The 21,722-nt window shown below is 35.2% G+C and overlaps 1 protein-coding gene across 2 annotated transcripts in view; it reads left to right on the top strand.

Annotated features, from left to right (window-relative positions):
• KLHL1 (kelch like family member 1) overlaps window positions 1-21,722 on the top strand; it is a gene marked incomplete at its 5' end in the record, with an annotated part of 204,039 nt that overhangs the window by 85,065 nt on the left and 97,252 nt on the right. For both annotated transcript variants that reach the window (XM_080356114.1, XM_080356115.1), the window contains one exon: window positions 1,901-2,097. In XM_080356114.1, coding sequence (XP_080212240.1) covers window positions 1,901-2,097 — 197 coding nt within the window. The remainder of the gene's footprint in view (window positions 1-1,900; window positions 2,098-21,722) is intronic.

Raw genomic sequence — 21,722 nt, forward strand, 5'->3', positions numbered from 1 at the left:
AATCACAGCCAGGTTGATAGGCAGATACCCAGATTTTAGTCTCATTGTAGAAACAAAACCATTTTTCCTGAGGCTTGTCCTCTTTTCCACACCTTACAGTCTTCATTTATATCCCTGATACATACTTGAATTAATAGCAGTTTAAAAAGTAATGTTTCTAATACTGTAATGTTCAGGACACATAGAATCCCAGAATCCCAAAATCACAGAATGCCAAAATCACAGAGTGGCTGTGATTGGAAGTGACCTCTGGAGATCTAGTCCAACCCACCTGCTAAAGCAGGTTCACTCAGAGCAGATCGCACAGGAATGTGTCCAGGTGGGTCTTGAGTGTCTCCAGAGAATGAGACTCCACAAGCCTCTCTCAGCAGCCTGTTCCCATGCTCTGGCACTCTAAAAGTAAAGATGTTTTTCTTCATATTCATGTGGAACCTCCTGTTCTTCAATCTGTAGCTGTTGCCCCGCCTGTTGTTGGACACTACTGAAAGGGGTCTGGTCCCATCCTCTTGACATCCACCCTTGAGATATTTATAAACAATGATGAGATCCCCTCTCAGCCTTCTCTTCTCCAGGCTGAATAAACCCATCTCTCTCAGTCTCTCCTCATAAGAAAGGTGTCCTAGGCCCCTAATCATCTTTGTAGCCCAACGCTGGACTCCATCCAGTAATTTCTTATCTGCCTTTTACTGTGGAGCCCAGAACTGGACGCAGTACTCCAGATGTGGCCTCACCAGGGCAGAGTAGAGGAGGACGATAACCTCCCTCAACCTGCTGGTCACACTTTTCCTAATGCACCCCAGGATCCCATTGGCCTTCTTGGCCACAAGGGCACATTGCTGACTCATGATCAACCTGTTGTCAACCAAAACTCCCAAGTCCTTCTCTGCAAAGCTGCTTTCCAGCAGGTCCACCTCTAACCTATACTGGTGCATGGGGTTATTCCTCCCCAGGTGCAGGACCCTACACTTGCCCTTGTTGAATTTCACCAGGTTCTTCCCTACACAGTCCCTCAGCTTGTCCAGGTCTCATTGAATGGCAGCACAACCTTCTGGTGTATCAGCCCTTCCCCCTGGTTTGTTATTATCAGCAAACTGGCTGAGGGTGCACTCAGTCTCTTCGTGCAGGTTGTTGATGAACAGGTTGAAGAGGACTGGTCCCAGTACTGACCCCTGGGGAACCCCACTAACTACAGGCCTCCAAACAGACTTTGCACCATTGATCTCAAGCCTCTGAGCTCTGCCATCCAGCCAGTTCATGATGCATCTTACTGTTCATTCATCCAGCCTGCAATTCCTGAGCTTGCCTATGAGGAGGTTGTGAGAGATGGTGTCAAAAGTCTTGCTGAAATTAAGGTAGACAACATCCACTGCTATTCCCTCATCTACTCAGCCAGTCATATAATCATAGAAGGCTATCAGGTTGGTTCAACATGATTTCCCTTTGGTGAACCCATGCTGACTACTCCTGATAAGCTTCTTTTCTTCTACATTCTTGGAGATGATATCCAGAATGAGCTTTTCCATCACCTTTCAACAGATGGAGGTGAGGCTGACTGGCCTGTAGTTTCTTGGGTCATTCTTCTTACCAGTCCTCTCCTGTTCTCCAAAACATTTCAAAGATGATGGAGAGTGGCTTAGCAATTACATCTTCCAACTCTCTAAGCACTCATGCCTGCATCCCATCGGGACCCATGGACTTGTGGATGTCCAGTTTGTGTAAATGATTTCTAACCTGGCAGAGAGACTAATGCTCCATCTCTTTACTTTTTTCTAGAGTTATTTATCTTATTCTAGGATTATTTATAGAATAGGATTATTTATAAAAGGTGCTTTGATACTGCATGTTTTGTAAATACCAAGTAAATAAGTTAGCATGTATTATCAATCTCTTTTTTTTTTAGGCTGCCTGGAATTGAAAGAAGACACCATTGAAAATCTTCTAGCAGCTGCCTGCCTCCTCCAGCTCCCACAAGTAGTAGAGGTTTGCTGCCACTTCCTAATGAAGCTTTTGCACCCGTCCAACTGTTTGGGAATACGTGCGTTTGCTGATGCGCAAGGATGCACAGAGCTTATGAAGGTGGCTCACAACTACACCATGGTAAGGCAGTTTTAAAAGATCTGAATTATGATCTTTTGAATCCTGTATATCTTCTGTAAGTAAAAGTATCTTGTTACTTTTCTGCTTAAAATTATTCTGTACTTGGAACTTTATTTCATAAATGATCCTCTTGAAACCATAGGAGTGGTGACTCCTCTCAACTCCAATAAAGTTGTATGAATTGTCTTGCTACACTGAATGCACCATCTGCTGAGTCAGGACAGCATATACCTTAATTAGATGCATGGTCACATACAGGTGATATTATAATAGGAAAATTGTCTGTAAATCCTTAGGATATTTTAATCACTGTTCCTTTTTGTTTATCTTTAGAGAAGCTTTTTAACTGTTGTAGTGCATGGGAACAATATAAAGGGAAGTTTTGGTTGGTTTGAAGGTGTTTTGGTTTTGTTTTTGTTTTGGTCAAGAACTATCACTCCTTATATTCACCTGTGAAGTAAATTCATACAGGAAGTTGAAGACATAAAGAATTTTATCTGAGAATATTTTTTTTTCCAGTTACACCTGACAGAACAGGTAGGGCATTAATAGTGAAAATTAATCAGAATCAATGAAATAAGAATATGCTACTTATTCAGAAACTAAATCATATTGGTAGCCATTTGATTCTGGATAGTTTGACAAAAATACAAACTTCTGGCTCATGAAATTAAGCTTACATATAGACTAGATTGCAAATAATTTCTAAGAAACAATAGTCCCTTAAGGTCTATACTGAAGTTATTATTGAAGCAATATAGAAAGTTTCGATGAATCTGCTTTGCTTGTCCAGCAGTTATATCCTTATTTTATTTATTCTTTTCAGTAATTAATACCATATTGTGATTCACAGTTTTAATTGTGTTTATCTTGTCACTATAGCACAGGTAGTTATATCCATTTTATACTTATGGAGCTAGTTCTGTGGCTGGTTTTAATTTTTTGTGTATTTAGCCCTCTAAAGTGTAGTTTCCCAGGTCCAATCTAGTCAGTTTAACATCCTTCTGTCAGTGGAGAAAAATAAGGTGTCAGAGCAGAATTCATGTGATCTACCTTAGGATGAGATTGCTTTTGAAGTGAATACATATATGCTGAAAAAACTCAGCCTTATTTATCAATATATTTTTATGTTTATATAGTACTTTGATTTTTTATGAGTGAAAAGCAATATAATGAAACAATAGTCAAGATAATGAAACAACAAGGGAAAAGAAATTAAAACACCTAATAGAGAAAAAGCTTGAGTTTAAAATATTCTCATTATTCTTTAAATCAATTTATTGAAATAATTTTTGGTGAATGAAATTACTAATTACAATACCTTTGAAAACTTGTGACATAGTTATTTGATGTATCACAAAGATTTGTTCCCATTTCTAAGACATTAGATGTTCTATATAATCTATTAATTTTTTAATGTTTATGTCTAAAATCTGAATTATGTGTAATGGATAAATCACCAACAAAAGATGGTGGATCAGAAAGGAAGTCAGTAGAAATTAATAAGCAAGTTCTGACATAACTGCAATTATATTTGTAAGCATGAACAAAAGTCACACTTTCTTTATGCTCTCATCTATTGAACTATGCAGTTATGATATTTTTTCTTTAAGGGATTAAACTTCTGACACAGTCAAAACATAATCCTAAAAGTTAAGCTTCATAGTGCATGATATTTTAATAGGCAGCATGTTATTGCATTTAAGTGTGAGGCAGCTCACATCTACTTAATCTACTGTTTGGTGTCAAACGCTGTGGATGAGCAGCTGTGAGTGGAGGAAGGGTGCCTTATCGCCTGTCTTGACTACAACACTCTAGATCAGAAAGAATCTACATAAGAGAAGAGTAAATATTTCTTTTGCATGCATGTATAACTGGGAAAAACTTCTAGAGTCCAAGGTATATACCCTGGAGACTGTGGTAAGGAACAACAGAGACCTTGTAATGGGAAGAAAGGGTAGGAAAGTGATGAGCAAAGCCAAGAGCAGATGCGCAGTCTCTGAGGTGACAGAAGCTTTATTTTTTCCTTCAGACTCCAGGGAAATAGTATGGACTGTGATGAAGGCAAACCTAAAACAGGGCAAGGGAGAGTTTGTTAACGAACTCCCCTTGTCTTATGCAAAAGATTTGAGGGGAAGCTCTCTTTAAAAAGGATGGGAAAATCCTTGATTTAGAAAAGTCCTTATGGTTTCAAGAGAACTTCAAGGTCATTTCTTTAAAGATTTAAAGGTGCTTTCTTCAGGAGTTGCAAGTGATACATCTGAAATTCTGGTTCTGTGAAGCTTCTTCCAAGGTATAATTGCAAAAGCTCATTTGTTGTGAACAGGAAATAATGGTACTCCCTCAACTCTGTCATATTGTGTGGTCATTTGCTTGTGGAAAAATCACCATTCTTTGAAAGCTATGCAAAATAAATAGTTAAGAAGTTCCTGATATGAAGGCAGAATAACAGATTTGTGAATGCAGAATAACAGATTGGTGAATGCAACTTTCAAATTTTGGGTGTTTCTGCTTTCTAAGGAAAAGCATTTCTGTCCATGAAAATCTGAAATGTAAAACAAGCAAAGGGAATTTGCTAATTTTCTTAAATAGTTACTTACAGTAGTTTTCATATAAATAGTGGACTTACCAGAAAATCAATCAGTCTGATATATGAAAAGCACTTTTAGGGAAAAAATGTGGAGGAGAGAGTGACGTTTTGACAGCATTTGAGTGAACTCTAATGATTTTTGAAGAGTGAAATAATACTATTTCTTTCTACATTTTTTCCAGTCTTCAGTAATATTGAGTTTCTGGATATTTAGAACTATAGCTCCAGAGTCTTTTAGTGATATATCAGTTCAGTGAATAGGGAATTATAGCTGAATATCTGAATGTCCTGTTCTATAATGCTAATCATCATAACAAACATTTTTTTTAACAGAGTACAAAATGAAGCTAAATGAAGTAGATATACTTGTCCCCAAAATAGAAAAATAATGAAGGAAATGACTGAAATTATTTATCTTTCATCTTATTCTTTGCATCTAGAAAAATATCTACTGTATATTAAGCACAAGAAATTATTTTTTATCCCATCATATGTCAGTGAAATATTGTAACCAAAAATTGTCAAAAAAAAAAAAATTCTACTAACCGTAATGCTCTAGAGAAATACAGATATGCCTGATCAGAAATAATACTGCTGTACCATAAAGTTTCCTGAGATTAAAAAAAAAAAAATAATGAAGAAACAATAATTCTACACATCTTGCAAAAATAGATTTATAGACATTGCATATGCTATAGAATATGTAATAATTTTGATATATGACTCAAGTTAAATCTCATATTGGAATAATTTTGCTTCTTAGTTAATTACATAGGTGAAATTAAACATTAATTGATTCCTAATTCCTAATTCTCTGTAGCCCACAGCTGAGGTACTCATTTAAAGTGGCTGGAACTTTAGCATAAGTTTCTGACTTAATCGTACCTGGCAAATATTTTACACCTTTCCTCCACCAATTATTTTTAATTAGAAAGTCATTCACAGTTGCCTTCACAATAGCATTTTAGTGAATGTCAATGTATTTTCATGAAAATTGTTTGCTTCATTGAATCTCCATAAATGTTCTTCATTTTTCCAAAGCAATTTCCTTACTTAATGTGACATTTGTGATTTTGTAAAGTCTAAATGACAGTGTTGTTCATTAAAGAAATAATTTATATATATATATATATTCATTTTGGTTTGGGCTTTCACATAATGTCATGAGGACAAGACTTGAGGTTGGAATTTTATTTATATTGAAGAACAAAGAGCTGCTGGAGAGCAGACCACTGAATTTAAGAATCCTGTTGAATTCAAGAGATATATCATTTCCAACGCATGTGTTTTGTCACATTAGATAACTGTTCAATTCTGCTCAACCATGAAATCTGTGGTAGCCATGAATACAAATTTTTATTTGCATAGTTGGCGCAGGTATGTTTGGATTTAATTCAGATGTGTGAAACTTTTTTCAAAATGCCAAGAGTCATTGCTGAGCCTGGAGAAAGCTTCTAATGGAAGTGAAATTAATTAACTGTACAGTTATATAATCCTTTCTGTAAGCAAAGGCAAAATATCCCTGATATTTATTGAGATATTTGGTCTTCGGTGTCAAATACCATATTGTTCTTTTGGAATGCAAAATCTAAGTGAGGAAAATAAAATGTGTGCATGGAGGAAGAGAGACAATAAAAAAATGAAGATAAGAATAGCAGTGAAGGAAAACCAATGAACATTTGAAAAATCTTTCAAAAATACACTTGTGAAATAAGAAGTTATGAGGATAGTGAGGCAAGAAGGGAATGTAAACTTAATAAAAAGTTAGTGAACAGAGAAAGTTGGAGCTTTCTATCTTTGCATTCCCTGTAGTTTTTACAAATGGAACTTGGATATCAGCATTTTAAGTTAGAGCCTTAGAAGCAAGAAGTTAAAACAAGAGAAAAAAAATACAAAATTTCATTGGTTTATTCTTTTAGACATTTAGGTGTGGGATTTTTTTTAAATTTTAGTTTTTATTTGTTTATTTATCTATGTATTTATTCTTCCATTTGTTTAAATGAATCCAGTAATTTAAATGGCAGCACAAATATATGTCTCACTTGGTTTAAGATTTCTGTACTTCTTAATTACAATCTGGGTTTTTACTAGCTTCTCAACTTCTGTAAATTTTCAATCTGCAAAACCATATGTCTGATAACATTAAACTCCTAATATATTGTCAGAGTTATATGATAGTACAGTGAAATGCCCATGTGATGTCTTTAAATAAAAAGCAACAAAACTGAAAATATCAATAAGCAAATGCTTTCTTTTAACGCATTTTTAGTGACAGTTCTTTATTCTTCTAATTATCAGGTGTTTCATCTGTAGGGGAGATAACCTCTGAAGTCACCAATTAATCTGCTTGTCATATTTGCTAGAAATTAGAGTTGTAGTGTATGATCTTACCTGTCTCTTTATAAAACAGAATGAAGTCTAATTCAAAATTGTCATGGCAACCTCATTGAGGTGCAATTCTTTTTAGAATATATGACTTCTTATAATGTACTTTGAACCATTATGCATTTATTCCTGAAAGTTTGTAACAGACCATGCTAGTTTAATGAACTCTGTGACTTTAATGTACCATTAGCCTTTCTCATATCAACTACTTTTCTACATTAGTAAATATTGAGACATGAAAAGTTTGTAATATTTTTCCTTAAAGAGATAATTTCAGTTTGATTTTAAAGCATGGGAAATACTTAAAAATTTTATTCATACCTGGTAAGGTTTTGAATACAATTGTAGTTCTCTTTCTCTCTTACCATAAAGAACATGGTTCTGCTTGTCTTATGACATATAGATTATGCTTAGAAATTTACAGTGTGACATTCCAAGTTATGCTACCAGTTACTTCTCAATATCAAGCCGTTTGACTGCAGCCAAATTGTTTTAAATGGGCAATTGAAATACCTCATAGATACATCTATTTAATCTGTCAGTGTTTTACCTCTCAGGAAACTCAAACCTCACTGATCATTTTGCATCTTGAAACTGCAGTTTGACAATTAGATTATAGAGCTTGTTCCACATTTTTATTTCATCATATTTCAAGATGAATTGCCAAACATAAACTTGGAAAATCTTTGAGTTACTTTGAGGCACCAAGTAAGAGGATGGCCATAAGTAAAATTTCCTTGGGCAGAAGAACATATATGAATAAAGTGAATGATGTATCTGTCAAAATGTTACCAATATGAAGGACCCTAACTTATGTTACAGTTCCAAGCCTGGGAGATACAGAATGTTTTCAAGTACCTTAGAATGAAGTGTTAGAAGGTGTTTAGTCTCTCATAGATGTAGTTCTGTGCTTCACACTGCAAGGGTCATTAGTCTCAGCAAAGCAAAATATTATTCAAACTTAATTATAAGCACATGAGTAATCTCAGTGACATGTACTGACTCCATATAGACCCTTTAACTTACTGAGAATTCTGATTATACTGCAGATGGAGCAACCATTTCATTTATGTGAAGTTTGTGCCTTATGCAAATTTTCAAATGGTCTTTTATGGTGAAAAGCTTCAGTGATCATGTTATGTTTATTATCTAAACCACAGAATTTCAGAGTTAAAACTTGGTGGGGTAGGGTGGGGAGGGAATGATATAGAAAACCTTTCCTATCCAGTTACATTTATAACAGCTTATCCTGAAGCATATTGAAATATTGTAACAAAACTCCATATCGAAATCAAGAAAAATATTATTGAGATATTGATAGATGGTGGTGACAATCATTAATGAGTTGTGATTGTACATTCAGACATCTGCAGTTTCTTTCAGTGTTAATATGGCTTTAACTAAGGTCAGATAACAAGTGGGGCAAGCAAGCTCTCTAGTACTGTAATTTAAGAGTTCTTTAACATATACTGTTTAATAGGATTTATACATGGGGTCATCAGTTGGCTTTCTACTATTTAAAATAACTGACCAGATACTGATCAGTAGATAGTGACCAGATAACAGCTTTGCTAACTTCATATCATGCTTTGTTTTCACGACCTTGACCTCCTTATCACCACATTCGTGACATATGGATAAATAGACTATAAAATGGGTGGAAAGCTGACTGGACAGACAGGCTCAAAGAATCATGATCTGTAGTAAAAAGTCCAGCTGGTGACCAGTAACTAGTGATGTTCCTCGGGGATCATTCCTGGGTTCAATACTGTTAAACAATTTTATTAATTATCTAGATGATAGAGTGGAGTGCTCTCTCAGTAAGTTTGCAGATGTCTCCAAATTGGCAGGGGGAGATGATCAATATTGGAGGACAGAGATGCTATTTAAAGGGCAGGCTGGAGAAATGGGCTGACAGGAATGTGATGAAGTTCAGCAAAGAGAAATGCAGACTCCTGTAATCTGGGGACAAATAACCCGAATGCACCAGTGCAGTCTGGAGAGCAACTGTCCAGGAAGCAGCACTGCAAAAAATGACCTGGGGATCCTGATGAACACCAAGTTGAATAGAAGCCGGTAATGTAGCCTGGCAGCAAAGAAGGCTGACAACATCCTGGGATGTATTAGTGAGAGTGAGCAAGTTGAAGAAGGTGACCCTTTCCCGTTTGGCACCCATGACACCACATGTGAAGTGCTGTGTCTACTTTTGGGTACTTCACTAAAAGAGAGACATGGATATACTGGAGTGAGTCAAGCAGAGGTCACCAAGCTTGTTGGATGCTGGAGTACGTGGCATATGAGGAAAGTGGGGGGAGCTGGTCCTGATGAACCTAGGTAAGAGAGGGCTGAGGAAGACCTTACTGCTCTCTATATATGCCTGATGGGAGGATACAGATAAGATGGTGCCAGACTGTTGGAATTGCAGAGTGATAGGCAACAGACAGACATAAATCAGAATATAGAAAATCCCGACTGGATATTTTTTTTTTTTTTTTTTTTTTTTTAACCATGGGAATAGTCAAATACAACCAGTGGAGTACTTGGGACCTGTTCTTGGAGATATGCAAGACTTGACAGAAAATGTTGCTGCACTGAGCAGGGAGTTTGACGAGATGAGCCCAGAGATCACTTTGAAAAAAATTATTCTATGAGGCTATTAAATATGTCTCCAGAACTTTTTCAGTAGTCTTAGATATGAGCTGTATATCCAGGGACAACATGAAGCAAAAGTTCAGATATTTTTTATTTTTTTAATTTTGTTTTTTAAGCAATATGCAACAGATGGGATTACCAGAGGTAACATTTAATTGACTTTTAGTATCAACAAGCTATTTGTAACATGCTAACAATGAGTTAGCAGTAACATACTGAATGTTTAAAGCATTCTGTGATTTTCTGTTTCTTATGCTCTGTCAGGCATACATTTCTGAAATATATTATTGTACAAAATGTCTTACTTGCACTGTAAATAGCAAATATAAATCTGCAAGAAGACCAGTGCAGCCTGTGTTCAGACTTTATGGCACCCTACTCTTAATGGATGATCTGTAAGATGTTTTTTCTTAAGATAGATAGTATTAATTGAAAACTAGAATGACTCCAAACAGCAACAGAACTTTTTTTCTTTTGTTTTCTTTTGTGTTCTATTGTTGCTTCTTCAAAATACTTGTTTAAATATTTGTCCAGCCATCTGAGAGGATATTGTGATAGATTACTATACTTGAGTGACTATGAAAGAGTCCTGTCATAGACAGGAACATGACATTGTTAATCATAATGCTGAACATTTTTTTTTAATGTAATACATTATATTATTAATACTTGGAGGAAAAAAAAAATAATGTTTTGAGGAAAATAATTAAATAATTTAAGAAAAAAACAAAAGAGAAAAAAACAAATAAAAATTAAAAAGTACCAAATATGTTAAATGGGACATTTCCATCCAAAGCAGTATTTGTTTGGGTTTTTTACTTGGACTAATTTATTGCTTACTCAACTGGAAATGTTTCAGCTACTGTAGTGCAATGAGAACACTGGTTTTAGTGCACAATGCAAGCACTTTTAAAAGTGAATTGGGGTTTTAAGAACCATTTAAGCTTTTGAGATTTTCAATTCAAGTTTAATATAAATTAAGTGTGTGCAAGAAATTATCTTAGGACACACTGGTTAAAAAAAAAAAAAAAAAGAAAAAAATCAGTGTAATTTAATTGGAAAATAAAATTGTTCCAAATACCTATGACTAAAATGGACATATAAATCTGTTTTCAAGGGGAGAGAGTATTGGAACCAAACTGTATAAAACTGTAATTGTTCAGGCTTATGCTTTTTACCTTTGGCTTCTAATCACAAATTTTGACTATTCAGTATTAAAAAGATCATGTACTGTAAGAAGTTACACATATTCTTAAAGACTACATATTTGTACACATACACGACTTACTATTTGTTTCTGCAGCACCGACAACAGAAGTGAGAAGACACTAGGTCAAAACCTTTCTGAAATGTCACTGATCATCAAGTCTTGGGACTCTTTCTAAATTAGTAATATTCCTTCTTCTTTAACACATGGCAAGGTGTCCCTGGAAAATATGTTATGAATGTTATGAATCTTATATGTTTTGACATATGGACACAGAAAAGTATGGCTTCCTGTTTTCAAATTGCTTCTATATTTTCCTTTCAAATGAGTTAATTTTAAATACACCAGCTTGGAGTAAAAAGTTTAATTATGTCTCTACTTCTTAGGTCTACAAAGAATAAATCAGACTCCTTAACTTTTCTAGTTAAATTCTGGTTATTAAAGTTGTCATTTTTACACTTTTTTTTTTTTTTTTTTTTTTTTTTTAAGGTCCTTTCTCTCTCTAACATCCTTTGGACTAGTAAAATTAAGTTGAAAATATTAAAACAAACAGGCAAAACAGAATAGTTGAAATAAATAATAAAATGAGAGATGCAGAGATGAGAAAGAAAAACATTTTTACCTCACTGTATCACTTAGGTCTTACCTGGAAGTATATTTTTGAGGTTTAGAATCTTCTCCATTTTAAGACATTAAAGCCATACTAGCGATATATACAAGTGAAAAAGATGAAAAGTGCAAACAAAAACAAATCTAAAATGCTTATGGTGATCTTGCTTTCAACCAAAACACAAAAATTGATCTTTAGATACAAAACTAGGCTTAGACTCATTTATTTCTCTGGATAGTATGAGTTTCGTAAAATATTGCATATCAGATGTTGTGTGTCTTGTTTGGTTTTTTTTTTTTTTAAATTCATTATATTAAACTTTTATTATGACTATTATTATGACTCTTGCTTCCAATTTCTTTTTTTTTTATTTACTTCTTTGAGAAAAAATTGTACTTCATAGATAACTTTTCACAATTCTGCTCTTTTTAAAGATGCTTGCTTGAAAGTAATAATCAGCACTTAGCACAGTGTGCTGCTTTTTTATAAGTTCTCCTTAATACAGCTGTGACATAGCAAGTTACATTACCACTCCATCAAGACACAGTAGGAGAAGAGAAAAGTAAGAGCATTTCAAGAACTAGCATATGGACAACAAGATAATTAATAGGAAATAGAGAAGACAACTGCTGGTAGTAAAATGCTGTGAAATCTACAGGAAAATAGTTAAGCAAATAGTCTATAGTGCATTAATCACAATTTGATGGCTTCTTTATCATCAGGAACTTCCATTTTATTGCCTAAATGCCACATTAAAAAGGTTAGTATGGCAGAATGCTGTATTATTCCTAGAGAGTGCTGCTATGAAAAGTAGCACTCTCATCTGAATGATCTTTTCACATTGTACACAGGACTCAACAGTCTCTATGGTTTTAATTTATTTTTCAAGATTATCCAGTTTCCCAAAACGTGAATATTCAGCAGCAACGTTAGTATCCCATCAAACTAATACTTACTATGCTTCAGAGTGCTGGCAGAAATATAATTTCATATTAGGGTTACTCTGATATGTCTCTTCTTTCATCAGTGGTTCTGGTGATGGTTTGACTGTCAGGTCAGCAGATCTACATCTTACTCTCTCAAGTGAAGAATATATCAATTTATAAATCCTGCTTCATCTCACTGAACTGTAGGCATAAATAAATTACTGTCCATAGAGGTAGCTCTGGGCAAGTAGACTCTTAACGTAAAAAGCACTGGGTGGGTGCCTAAAATCAGTTAGCATGAATCTCTGTCAGCACATATATCACACTAAAAAAGTACTCCAAAGACAGTGGATTTTAAGGGATTTTCTTGGCATTCCTGGAAAACTGTAAAGATGAGAATGTAGACAGCCGAACTCTGTAGCTGTAAATCCAAGAGCCTTTGAATTCACAAACTAGGGTAAAATCAAATACCTGACATTTGTACATGTCTTTGGTAAGACTGGAGGATACATCCCACTACTGAGGATAAACACTCTTCATTTTCACCAAAAGGTATCAAAGAATGGTTAAATTTAAAAACCCTCTAGAATACCTAGATTGTGATTACAGCAGAAAATTAGAAGTTGAGGGCTAAATACTTTTACAATATATTGAAGTTCCAATTCAGGGGTACGAAGAAAGCATTGACATAACCTTTGAATGCATTTTCTGTCTGCTATTCCCTATACTTTAGGATTGAGAAGAGGTCTTTTAGAGTAAAAAGGAGACCCACTATTGCTTTCTGTGGGTTTCTCAGACAACAGAGGAGATAATCTAATGGGAACACACAGATGTTTGGTGAGGACAAAGAAATAATGTTGGGCACAATGATTGAACTGAAACAAATATGAGGAGCTCTGGTAGGAAAAACAGAGGAAGGGAAGATACGGGAGTGGGACATGATAGAAAAGTCGATCTTAGGCATTAGGTGATGATTGAGGAAGTAGACAAAAGAGCATATGACCAGTAGAAATCTTACTCTCCAGAAACTCCATCACCAAGATTCTCATCTTTAGTCATTGCTCTGCTTTCTGCAGTCACCAGTGACTCCCATTTTTAAAATGGTGCATCTTGAGAGTGTACAGCTTAGTTTTAATATTATTGTAATTAAGCTTTGATATACAAGACTCACCATTTACAAGATTATCTCTCAAGCACTAGGAGGTATACTAAGGAGTATTTATTGGCAGCCAGGATGAGCTGTGTGATTTGTCTTTTGAATGTGAAAAGGAATCTTGAGTTACTGATTCAGAGATGGTGCTCCTCATTTCCAAGGGTAAGATATATAAATGGCTAAGTTTTGGTGATAACAGCAAAGACTTCAGAGTGATGGAGCATTCATTCTGATCTTGTCTGACAGTAATGTTTTCAGTACAATGCAGGGCAGACAGCTTGTTTCTCTATTGATTAAGCTGAGAAAAATAAAGACAATAAAATCTCCAAAGAATGATATTTTTTTGATGCTTTCAGTTCTGGGGAAAAAAAAAAAAAAAAGAGAGAGAGAGAGAGAACAATTCAAAGTTAAGGCGAGCCTTGCTCTTCCCTGAAGCAGAATCAGAAACTGAAGCTTTACAGAGCTCAGTCAAAGTACAAGTGCCCTTCAATACAATAGTGACAGATATTAGAGAATCATAATACAGAGATACTGGGGAAAAAATACAATCTGAAAATATTTCTTCCTAACTGGAGCCAGGGGAACAGAAAGGTCCATATTCTCACTTAGACAATCTATATTAAAAATATATATATTCATTATTAATAGACAAGACATGTATCCTTCCATCTCATTGGCATGTTACTCCAGCCTGAGTCTTAAAATTGTTGTGAATGCTGGTTCATAAAATATTTGATTCCCATTTAGAACATTTATTGTGGTATTGCAGAGTTTCGGAGAGTTTGAACTTCTGTCATGGAAGCATCACAACCTTGCCTTAATAAAGAGTTGTGAGACTGAATATAATGAGCCATGGCTGACAATACAACACAGAGTGTGATAAGCCATAGTACAAGCTGTGGGGCAGCAAGCAAGGGGAGAGCAAAACCTCAAAGTGCTGGAAAGATACGTAACATAATCATGGACTGATTTTATTGGCAGCCTCTGCGATACCTCCCCAGTAACAGAGATTGGGACTACAAGTGCAGGGGAAGGGGAATATTGCACAGAGATCCAACAGTGTGCTGGAGCAAGTGTTGCATTTCCCCAGGCTCCACTGTGCCAACTCACATTTAGGGCCAGCTTCAGTAACTGGAACTGTGTGTGGGTTGTATGTGTGGGAGTGTGAAGTTTTTCCTGACACAGCTTATCCACTGCTTTGGTTCAGTTATTAAATTGAACTTCGCAGCATCACACTGTCTGGTGCTCTTTCTCCCTGCCCCCTCCCCCTTGACAACTGTTCATCATGCTTTTTTCCTTGGCAGTAGGTCTTATTGTCATATTTTGACTGGAAATGTTCCTTATCAGAAATAATGTTTTTCTTTTTTTTTTTTTTTTTTCCTTTATGGAAATATATGATGAAAAAAATGTTACATTTTTAGCACTTATTTAGATTTAAAGGTGTTAAAGATGTAATAGCGGATACCTTTGAGTAAGTGGGCCATAGGAAAAAAAATGTATTTTGACATATTCTGAACCATGTACTTTTATTTAAAAATCAGAAAAGCACAATTACCTCTTCATTAAGAAACTCATCAACTGCATTGATGGAGTTGCTTTCTTCATGCAGCCAGTTCTGGAAAGGAAACAATGAATGTATACAGACAGCACCAATAGGATCAACATGTGATTTTTATATAACAACATTAAAAGTAAGAGAGAAGGGTAGACTGAGAATTCTAGCTATATCTGATGAATTACATAATTTCATTTTTTAACTCTCGCTGTCTTTCATAATATCCTCCTTACTCTCTCTTTCCTTCCTTATCCCTTTCTCTCTCTCTCCTTCCCTTTCACCTTCCCTGTGTCCCTCCCTCCTTCCTTCTCTCCTTTCTCTTCCTGCTTTCCCGTCTTCCTGCCCTTCCTTCTTCCTGGTTGTCTGCCTTCTTTCCTTCCCTCCTCCCCTTCTTTTTAGTTTCCTGTCTTTACTCTCCTTCATACATCCTGTATGGATGTTTCACCTCTTGGTCACTTAAAGTAGCAATGCACTTTGATAATTATGTGTGTAATTGTGTGTTACAAAAAGAATATGTAACTGAAACCTTAAACATTAAGCTGGAAAGGCAGAAAATACAGAGAAATCAATAAAGATTACTGGCAATTACAACATTTGCTAACTTCACGGTTTGGGTATGCTGTTCATTCATTGTCTTCTCTCCTTTCTTCTGCTCTTTATGGTATGTTTTCATTGCCTATATCAGTTTCTTTGGGAATCCAAATGAAATCAGTGGGATTTTTCAAATATCTCTCAATAACAATGATGCCTTATTTTGAGATTTTCTGGGCAAATATTGATCTTTATCACTATTTGCAACTTGTACACTTAAAACCAAATAGAATTATAAAAAGGTGTTAAATTACTGCATCTCCCCATTATAACTGAACCTTACACCCTTACCTTACACCCTTAGTAGTATTTAGTTAAAATCTCAATGAATTAATATAGATACAAGTGAGTATTTTTATCTTTAACTTAGTGAAGACAAAACCAAGATACAAGTAATTAAAATTACTCGACCTAATCCCATCAAATACTAAAGAATTCAAATGTTCTTTCTATTGAAGTACCACACACTTTAAAAGATATATGGCCTCTCATTCTACTGTGACTTTATTCACCTGTTGTGATTTAACCCCAGCCAGCAGCTCAGTCCCATACAGTTGTTCACTCTCTCCTGGTGGGATGTGGGACAGATTCAGAAAGGTAAAAGTAAGAAAACTTTTGGGTTGGGATAAAGACAGTTTGATAGGTAAAGCAAAAGTTGTGCATGCAAGCAAAGTGAAAAAAATGAATTAATTTACCACTTCCCACCAGCAGGCCGGTGTTCAGCCATCTCCAGGAAAGCAGGGCTCCATCACGTGTAACAGTTACCTGGGAAGACAAATGCCATCACTCCAAACATCCTCCTTCTTTCTTTTTTGCCCAGCTTTTTTTTTGTTGAGCATGACGTAATATAGTATGTAATATCCCTTAGGTCAGGTGAGTGAGCTGACCCAGCTCTGTCCCCTCCCAATTTCTTGTGCAACCTCAGTCTACTTGCTTGGGGGGGTTGTATGAGAAACAGAAAATTCCTTGACCCTGTGTAAGCCCTGCTCAGCAGTAACTAAAACATCCCTTTGTTATCAACACTGTTTTCAGCACAAATTCAGAACACAGCACTGTCCAAGCTACTATGAAGAAATTTAAGTCTATCCCCACCAAACCCAGTACAACCAAGAAGTTTCTTAGTTTCTAAATGTGTGTGAGAAACCGCTTAACCTCATCACTTAAAACACTCATAAAAATGTTCCTCAATTTTTTTGCAAATATGACCCATGCTAACATGGAATGAAAGAAGTAATTATTTATCTTGCAAGGGTTTACATTTTCCAGAGAATGGATGACTTCTATCAGTTAGAGATAGCTTGCATTCCCTTAGGGAGAGAAGACACTTTTCAACTGATAATTACAGCTAATCCCTCCTCCTGTGTCTGGAGATTTGTTGTCTTTCTTCATGATGAGGTTTATTTTATCACTTTATGATGTGCTTTATATGTGACCCCGCTTTTGTGACACCCAGTGAACTTGCAGCCTAGCAGCAAAGCGAAACTGTTCCATAGCATAAGAGAAGTGACTCAAAAATATAAAAGGAAAGAAAAGAAGGAAGAAAAGCAAGACAGAAGAAAAGAATCTCTCTTTATTTGAGTGATGCCCTTAAATGATTTCTAATCATTCAGAATTGCATTTCCAAAAGCCTGTTTGAAGATGACTGCTTCTGAATTAGTTCAGAAATTAAAACATTTTTCAAAAGAAGGAACATTAGTGGCTTCTTAGAAGGAAATAGCCTTACTTGATTGAGGTCACTATTACATCAACTACTAAAAAAGTAATTAGAGTAGCAAAAACCATTTAGTTTAAACTGACATGATTTCATTAAAGTCATTAGACCTATGCTGGTTTATACCAGCTGGCATTTGTACTTCTAGAATCACACTGTTGTTAAGATTGTTTCAGCTTTTTTGTGTATTGTATATTCCTTCATAGCTCTTCATATATTTTATCTTTGTATGTAACCTATGGAATTATTTGTTCAAAATGGTGCCATATAAACATGATACTTACTGTTAACTTATTAAGCCAGTGGTTTATAGTGTTGAATTTATTGGTATAATCTGAGTGTCTTCCACAAGGAAAACACTGCCAAGAGGAAGATGTAGAGAATTGTGGGGACATTTCTTATGACTTTTCTTTGGTATGAAAATGTTTGGGAAATCTACCACTTAGCACTGATGGTGCTAAAATAGGAACATATGAGGATATTCTATACCACTGTAATGCCCATGATAAAAGACTGACAGTTTACTTTTATGATTAAATTTAGTTTGCTTTAGTAATTACTCAAAAATACTCATGCCGCCAAAGATTAGAGTCAGTATCAGACAGCTGCATTTCATTCTCACCATACCAGTTTTGGAACACTAGAAATTTCGACTTCAAGTTGAATCCATAGTTACTCAACTCTCACTTTCTTGTCACTAGCTCAGCTAAAAGTTTTAGTGCTCCATAAAAAGTGCAAATTATGGCAGCAACATATTGAAGATCTTCTTCAAAGGCTTCATGTTTGTTGTCAGTACTCCTATTTTATTAATAGAACTCCCTCTAGTGGATTATTTAAAATATGAACATACTTGGTTTATTTTTTTTATTATAACAAAAATTATCTCTAAATAGTATGACTCTAGAGGCTAATTTTATGACTTTAAGTACTAAGAAGTTTTCAGTTAGCATTTTATATATGTATATATATATATATATATATAAAATTTATCTTGTTAGTGGTTATACATATGATCTAACTTTATAGTAATTCTCAGAATACATCTGGGATTTTTTGCATATGTATAATGTTGGTATCCTCTACCATGTAAAGGAGAGTTTATTTAAAACAAACAAACAAACCAAAAAACAACAGACAAACAAAAAACCTCCAGTTCTAATAAACAGAATAATCTAACTCTAGTAACCTGAAAGTAAACTGAGGAACTCTTGGCTATGTTTAAAGCTTGATGAAGGCTGATCTCACATTGATATTAATGATTTGTTCTAATTAAGGAAAAAAAAGGCTATGCCTACTCTTTATGACAGATTCCTGATTCTCTCTATCCTTTTCCTATCATACAATTTTGTCTCCATTCCTGCATGATTTGACAGATAGCAGAGCATTGACAGAAAGACGATTTCCATCCATTACATTTTTATGATTCTAAGGTCAATAGAGAACTAATTTCCTTGAGACAAAGTCCATCTGGTTATCCTATGGTATTACTATAGTATTGTATTGATTTTGGTTCTAGTCAACGTCTTCATCATCTGTAATTTGGAAGAGAAGTAAAATCACTGCTGAATTTGAAATGGAAATGTAGACAAGAAGGGCCAAGTGAAGCAAGCTAGAACATGGGGGATTTTAATGGATAGAAACTCAAACTCTAGTGATACATAATAATTTATGTACCAGTGTTAAGACAGAGCATTTCACTAGAAAAGCTTTTATTACTTCATGTGTGAAACTAGATTTGATATATGTAAACAACTTGTTTATTGTGCACATCTTCCAAACTTGTGGGAGGGTATGGCTTATTCATTAAAGAAAGGAAGTGAGAAATAAAACTGATAAATGGAGTGACAGGCAGGGAAATAATAAGGGATCGCACATATAAAACAGGTTCTGGTAAACTTAAAAGGGAAGAATATTAAAGTAGAGAAAAGTGTCTGTTAGAGGCTAACAGACTAGATTTGTAAATGGATGCTGTTGTCTCTTAAATTGTAAAAGTGAGAGATGTTACTAGGGGTTTTCATTATGGAAGATTTGAACTACACTAATGTACAAAGTGTAGGAAATAAATATTGCAGATACAAGTAGGAGCCAGTCATTTCTAGATGTAGTAGCTGTCAGGTTGCTTTACCAAATAATTACAAGGCAAATAAATTCATGACCTCATGATGCAGAAGCATCATTGAAATACAAGCTGATTGATTCATATGAATATGAGCAAACTTTACTTAAAATGAAAGATAAATAAAGTGTGGGTGGTACTTAACATTTTTGATTGCAAAAGGAAAAAAGTTATTATAATAAACTAGTTAACTGGATTCAGCATATTAAGGACTAAGATCTTGAGGGGATTAAGATCTTTACAGTTTGTACATTTAGATGTGTGTATGTATAACTGTACACATATCTATGTGTGTGTATATATATATATACACATTAAATGTACAAACACACGAGGTGTTCCAAGGTGAGATCACACCAAACATATTCAACATCTGTCTCTGAGATTTCTTTGAAAAAATGAAAACAAAATAGCAATAATGCATTTGGATTTCAGTAAAACACAATATGTGCTGTCTGGATATCTTAGCTGCAGAAGATCAAGTGTGGTGCTGTGGCAAAATAAAAGACTTATGTCTGGATGTGACAGTGGATTTTGAAATACTTTGTATAGTTCTTATGTCACCAATTTTAAATAATGCTTGACCTTTAGACACTGTGAAGAAAAGAGACACAAAGGATTACAGGACACAAGAAAATGTCTTGCAGCGAACATCTTAGAGTGCTCAGCCTATTTCAGCTCATTAAAAAGAAGATAAGACAATGTACTTGATTTCAGTGTATCTCCACAGGGAGAAACTACTGAGAACTAAAGAGCTGTTTAATGTAGTTGAGAAATCTTAGCAAGAGCAAATTCAATTTAGACAGATTGGAAATAAGGTACAATTTTCCATCAAGAAGAACATTTAAACACTGGAATAAATGGGAATCACTGCATAGAAAAGTGTTGAATTCTCCAAATCTAGATATAATCATCTCAAAACCGAATGCCTCTGAATAAAATCTAGCCAAAGTAAAAATTATCCTTAGACCCAGAGTAATTGGTAATTTTTATGTCCAGAATATATTTGATACACAATAAATTAGATTAATGATCCAACCAGTCTTCTTGTCTTTAATTCTAAATATGTGACATGCTGATCCATTTGTTTTCTTGGTAGTGCTTGATATATCTTATGTCCTGTTAAAAAGGTGTAACAGAAAAGCAGGCTGCCTTTTTGTTAGCCATGTGTACTGAAAACCGAGTAAAGTGGAACTGGGTGGGACAAAGGCCAAATTCTCCTTAACAGGTAGCTCAGCAGAGGAAACATTTTGGAATCCAACGTGTCATTAGAGAGATTTTGCAAAACAAGGAATCCACAGTATCAGAGAGGACAGAAAATTCTTTAGCTGAGTAGGAAGCAGATAGTCACCTGGAGCAATGCATAAAAACCTTTTTTCTCACAGGAGACATGTAGAATTTGATGCAGCACATATGTTGCAGTTCAGTCAACAGAAGGATATTTTATTTTGGTGTGCTTAGTAAGGGAAAGATGCAAGAAATTTAACTCAATGCTCTGCTGATTATCTAGCTTTTCTTAGTGTATGACCGTTCTTTTGAAGCCTTGATTGCCAAGCTTTCAGTTCCATGAAGGTATGATACTCACACATCTCTTATGTAGCCTTAAATAAGCTAAAAATTTTATTCAGTTTAACAATGATTTAATACATGAGGTAAGAAACTTTGGTACAGATGTATGTAAATTCATATGAATCCACATAAGGCTACTACCTCTCCAGAGAATAAAGGATAGTGGAAAGTATCTAAACATATTAAGCACAAAACTATGAACCAAAGTGGTGGTGATGCTCACATAATCATGTCCAACTGAGGAACATGCCAGACCAGTCAGAGCAGTGCAAATATTCCTTAGCTGCCTCCGAAGATGAGAACTAGAAAGCCAACCACCTCAAGGATACACACGTCTGCGGTAGATCTTTCTGCACTCCTCATGAGAAACCTGCATGCCTGAGTACTTCCCTGAAGTGTCTCTACACCAACGTGCATAGCATGGGCAATAAACAGGAAGAATTAGAGATCTATGCACATTCACAGGGCCATGGTGTCATTGCTATTATGGAGACATAGTAGGATAGCTCACATGACTGGAATGCTGTCATGGAAGGCTATGCATGTTTTAGGAAAGATAG

The sequence above is a fragment of the Nesoenas mayeri genome (genome assembly GCF_963082525.1).
Source record: "Nesoenas mayeri genome assembly, chromosome: 1".
NCBI classification, from domain to species: Eukaryota; Metazoa; Chordata; class Aves; order Columbiformes; family Columbidae; genus Nesoenas; species Nesoenas mayeri.